Source organism: Cynoglossus semilaevis, chromosome 15 (genome assembly GCF_000523025.1).
Source record: "Cynoglossus semilaevis isolate Cse_v1.0 chromosome 15, Cse_v1.0, whole genome shotgun sequence".
NCBI lineage: Eukaryota > Metazoa > Chordata > Actinopteri > Pleuronectiformes > Cynoglossidae > Cynoglossus > Cynoglossus semilaevis.
The window spans coordinates 8458906-8463757 of NC_024321.1; the positions used below are offsets into that span (position 1 = coordinate 8458906).

General features: G+C 41.9%; 2 protein-coding genes across 2 annotated transcripts in view; both read right to left on the bottom strand.

The window, feature by feature from the left end:
* Window positions 1-44: 44 nt before the first annotated feature.
* On the bottom strand, window positions 45-2641 carry exosc3 (exosome component 3). The gene is made up of 4 exons (XM_008326821.3): window positions 1513-2641; window positions 1002-1151; window positions 632-783; window positions 45-548 (listed from the first exon to the last, which is right to left on the bottom strand). Exons 1-4 carry the CDS (start codon window positions 1735-1737, stop codon window positions 341-343), a joined length of 735 nt encoding a protein of 244 aa, XP_008325043.1. The 5' UTR covers window positions 1738-2641; the 3' UTR covers window positions 45-340.
* A 446-nt stretch (window positions 2642-3087) lies between these two features.
* tgfbi (transforming growth factor, beta-induced) overlaps window positions 3088-4852 on the bottom strand; it is a 12160-nt gene continuing 10395 nt past the window's right edge. The window contains exons 12-17 of the mRNA XM_008326822.2: window positions 4764-4852; window positions 4296-4420; window positions 4122-4224; window positions 4002-4048; window positions 3571-3595; window positions 3088-3490 (exon numbers count right to left, since the gene is read on the bottom strand). The exon at window positions 4764-4852 is cut by the window's right edge and continues 39 nt beyond it. Of these exons, the coding sequence (XP_008325044.1) occupies window positions 3429-3490; window positions 3571-3595; window positions 4002-4048; window positions 4122-4224; window positions 4296-4420; window positions 4764-4852 (451 nt within the window). The 3' untranslated portion in view covers window positions 3088-3428. The remainder of the gene's footprint in view (window positions 3491-3570; window positions 3596-4001; window positions 4049-4121; window positions 4225-4295; window positions 4421-4763) is intronic.

Consider the following 4852-nt stretch of genomic DNA (forward strand, 5'->3'; position numbering starts at 1 on the left):
TTTTGCTCAAAGAATGAATTTTGTAGAACAAACATGCTTGTCTCTTGATGACTAAAATAAAGTTTATTTAAATTTTTCTTTCAGGTTTGGAAAAGAAGTTAAAAAAGATTTAGCAAAGTATCAAAACTTTATTAGGGTTTTTGGATAATTACACAAACGAACATTATGTTGTGTTTATTATTTGTTTAATGATATCATATGATAGTCAACTTAGAAAATTGTGGGAAAACAAACAAACAAACAAAAAACCCACATGAAACAGCAGCAACATCAATGCGATATCACAGCGCTCTCCTCTGGATCCTAAAACGCAGCTGTAATCTTAGTGATGGCGGTGATATCAAAGCGCCCCCTGCTGGACTTTGGCAAACAGCTGTCTCCTCTGTGTGGCTGTCATGGCGTCGGAGCTCTGCAGCAGATTTGCGACAATAAGCGTCTGCTGTATACTAGCTGCCTTCACCCACACTCTGCCGTTCAACCCGACCACCAGCTCACAGGGAAATAACTGCTCCAGGTCGGAACGCACGTCACTGTTAGGCGCCAGTAGCCTGAGGGAGGAAAGAACAAAGGTGGCTGCTTGTTTCTGAATTCTGGGAAGTTGGAGCAGTGGGTGCACGGGAAGCAGCGTTACCTCCTGACGAGTCCCAGGGAAACCCTAAAGAGAAGCCCGCCTCCACCGAAAACGCCCATCCCACTGGCTCGACCCGAGCTGTCGATACATGCCAACTCTGGCTCCATATCCTTGTTGGCTACAATGAACTGAGCGAAGAGTAGATCTCCCACCTGCACACAGAAATATATTTAACAAAAGCAAACATTTACACGTCATTAACATTTATAATAACATTTATACATGATGTTACACGTTTTGTTAAAAGAGATAAACAGTTGTGGTGTGCAATTTTGTTTTACTTTTTCTTTTCTTTTTTGTTTATAGATAAACACGAAAAGATTGTGCATGGAGGTAAATTTTGCACGAAGCTTGTCTTCTATTTCCTCACCTGGACATTGGGTCTATTTCTTTTCGTGGCACCCTCGAACGCAAGGTACGAGAGTGAGGCTTGTTCACTTCCTCCAACATCGACCTTGAAGACGTCACCAGACTTTGCTGTGACGATGCCAATGACGGTCTCACCTCTAGCTGGAACATACTGAGGACAGGTAGATGCACATGCATACATGACATATCTTAATTAACATCAAACCTCATTCGTTATCCCTCTGGACTAAAGTTGATGTGACGTTGACATCCACTCTAAACTGAGTGTCTAGTTAGTTAAAGGAAGCACACATCTCCGTAAATAAATAAATAAATTCAAGAGTAGACGGCGCCTGTTAAGATACAATTACTGTGCACAGGACAATCGGTTGACTCTAAAGACAAACTTTGTTCAGTTATTTGGCTAAAGCCGTTTCACTAGTAGAAACTCGCTTTAGAATTATATCGTATTTATTCCATTAGAATACGAGTCAACGAACCGGGATATATGAGTAGAATGCGGTTTGACTTACCCTGCGCTGTTGACAGTCGATCCAGAACACGTTGGGCGGTTTGTGACGAAGGACTCCACTTTTACACACCAGTAACCGGGCTCCGCTGCGCCTCAGACCTGGTCCACACACCAGCTTCTCCGACTTCACTGGCTCCGACAAAGAGATGGTGTCGTCAGTGTCGGAGCAGAACTCGTCACCTGGTAAAAGAATCTGGCCCACGCGGTCTTGCAGCGCAGAAAACATAGCGTCGGCAGCGGGGACACAAATAAAAGTGACTCACCAGAAACGGATGTGTACTATCGGACTGTGGAAAAACAATTGCTCCAGACTTGGTTCCGCAGCATGTTTCCAGCCTCAGTTTCACATAGGAATACGAATACAAGTTACATGTTATCATTCACAACGCCACAAAGAACTGCTTTTTCTTTCTTACTGTTTACTGTTTAACGAAAATGCACCGCATTCTATTACATGTAAAACAACGTTCTGATGTTCGTTTGTTCACCTTTCATGTCGTGTCACTGGTTCATAAATTAGAAAACTGATGACATTGTAGCCTTTTAATGTCAATGTTATCATAATATGCAGTTCGGCAAATACCGCTCCATCGTATAGTCTAGTAATGTTATTGCCTTACCAAGAGGGGGCAGTAAAAATGGTCAATCTGCATTAATTGGCGACACAAACGTCTCACTTATGTGATCAACTGCTGAGGACAACTGTGTTATCTTAATTCATAAATAAGTAGGCGTCACCTGAGTCCGCTTGAAATGATTTATTACTTCTTCAGATAATTTAATAGAATTTGCGAATTTGTCTCACTCATGACCGCGAAGGCTCACTGTACCCGCTAGAGGGCGGCGTGGTGCTGCATTTCTAACAAACATGAGCCAGGATACTACAACCACGAACTTTTCTCTGAGTACACGCACGCTCTCTCTCGTTTGTGACAAGATTCTTTAGAAGCCGGCAGCAACCAGTCCCTTAATTATTATCATAAATTGTTTTAAAGAAAATCATTTAGCCATGTGTTGCAAAACCCAACCCGTGGACAAAAGAGGGTGTTCGTTTTGTAGCACGAGTGAATTTCCCAAAAAAAAAACAACCTCGGAGCCCCGTTGTAGGAAACATCAAAGAATCTTGAGTTTCGTAATGTCTGTTGTATTTGCAAATTGTTGAAGCTTTAAAGAGGGAATGAGTTTTGAAACCAGATGTCTGCGAACTACAATTGTGACGTATTTTCTGGATCTGATTACACAGTTTATTCATTCATTGCTGTAGTCACTTGAATAAGCTCCAGATTGTTAGGATAAACCTTTACAAAATTGTATCCTGTCTTTGAATCTTTCAGTTTCGATTTACTCTTTATTTTTTCTTTTGAAGCTACTACAAAATTAAATTTATGGTATCCTGCTGTCACTCTAAGATATCCAGTGTAAAGAGAAACCCCTCTTCCTCTCTCTCTGTGTGAATATGTATGGTTGTCTTGGCAGCTCCTTTTATTAACTTCACCTGGTCCTCATTTATTTTTCATAACACTGGAAACACACACACACAGACTTTCAAACAAAGAGTTTCAAATTACTCAACACAATTTTTTAATGTAATTTTATTTTATTTTACAAAACCAAGAAAAAAATCCTAAAAAATATTCAGAGCTCAGTTGGTCATGCTATAAGACCTCAGGCCTTTGACAGCTGCAGATCAAAATTCAAATACTTTTTTTTCTTATCTTTTTCTTTTTTTAAAAAGAGTATTTATAAAGTAAAGTGAACAATACTTTTCCTCAGATCCTTCAACAAACTTCTGTTTTGTCACAATTTCCTTGGTGGAAATTTCCTGGCCTCATGTGACCTTTGACTCTCATTGGTGCGGGGGGGTGGGGGGGCGGGGTGGTTACGCCTTCAACCTACTGGAGGGTAGGGGCAATTATTTCACTGACCCCTGGACATGGTCCTGCTGGTGCGGCTGCTGATGATCTTCTGGAAAAGATCGTCTGGAAAAAAAACAAACCACTCAACCAGTCAGAACCATGACCTGTCAAGATCTTTAAAACAAACAGTAGGGACTACTCACCATTCTTGAAGGTTCGAATTGGCATCTGTGACAGAGAGAGTGAGAGAGAAAGAGAGAGAGTTAGTTTACAGTTCAGTTCCAGCAGAGTTCAAACCTCCAACTTCTAATTTGTTTGTTCCCTAAACTAAAATATCAAAAAATGACTAAAAATAAATTACTACAAATATTTTGTGGTGTCTACTAGGATCACTCCAAAAACATATGGGCTAAAGACCTGTAAAACTAAGTCTGACGTCGTGCTTCTTCCTCAACTGTGGATGGGTATAAAAAGTTTTTTCATTACAAAATTGAGCAGAATCAGTGTTTCCCCACCTACGTATGTAAACCCACTCAGGAGTTTTGCTGTCTCTTGTTAAAACTCTTTCTGTGTCTCACTGTCTCCTCTAATGTCTCCTTTGTTTTCTCTCACTGTGTATGACGTTGTGTCTTACCCTTGGGGGTGCTGGTCCATCTGCCTGTTCTCTGTCAACCTTTGGGGCTGAACAGACACAGAGATTGTTTCACACATAAATCTTCAATGCTCTTCAGCTACAGGTGTTCGTGATACTTACGCAGGGGAGTGATGATTTTGTTCATTGCGTGCACGACTCCGTTGGTTGCCATCAGGTCTGCGTCTGCCACTGGGACCCTGTTGACATAGACGGTGTAGTTCCTCTGAAACACAGCAGAGGCACTGTTAGCACTGTTATATGAGCACTTTGAGTCAAAATAGTTATTTCACTGACCACGCCCAGCTCCAGTTTTTCTCCCTGCAAAGGTTTGACTCTTGTATGAGATCCCACTCCGCCGCTCACCAACAGGCCCTCGCCCAGGTGATACTTGAGTACATTCTGCAGTTCCCAGGGATCACCTGCACACAGAGGAGATCTCTCGCATCGGAGTGTGTGTGGTTGTGTGTGTGCGCATTTGTATCTGAATTAATCTTCAGCAGCTTCTAGCTTAGATCAACATGATGAAGTGGAGTGTGAATGATTGTCCTAAGTCTTGTAAACAGACTCTGATAGTTTATTTGAAAAGACAAAAAGGTAGAGGGGCTGCTGATGTTCTGAGTCATGGAAAGTGTTGATGGTGTTCTGGCCAAACATGGAGTTGTAGCAGAGAATCAAACTATGGGCTCTCTTTGTATCACGTATCCCAGAGATGAACTCAAACACTCTCACTCACTTGATTCATACAGTGTCCTTTGTACTTACGCAGCAGCACGTTGAGTTCGGCCCTTGGCAAAGCGTTAAACGCATCATTGGTTGGTGCAAAGAAGGTGAGTGCCCCCTGCTGGTTCAGC

Bases quoted from the DNA above. Each gene is read 5' to 3' on its own strand.
- exosc3 (XM_008326821.3), bottom strand. From the start codon at position 1,737: ATGTTTTCTGCGCTGCAAGACCGCGTGGGCCAGATTCTTTTACCAGGT. The intron at 784-1,001 runs GTGAGGAAATAG...TTCTGTGTGCAG, and splicing joins GAAATAGACCCAATGTCCAG to GTGGGAGATCTACTCTTCGC. The intron at 549-631 runs GTAACGCTGCTT...TTCCTCCCTCAG, and splicing joins TCCCTGGGACTCGTCAGGAG to GCTACTGGCGCCTAACAGTG.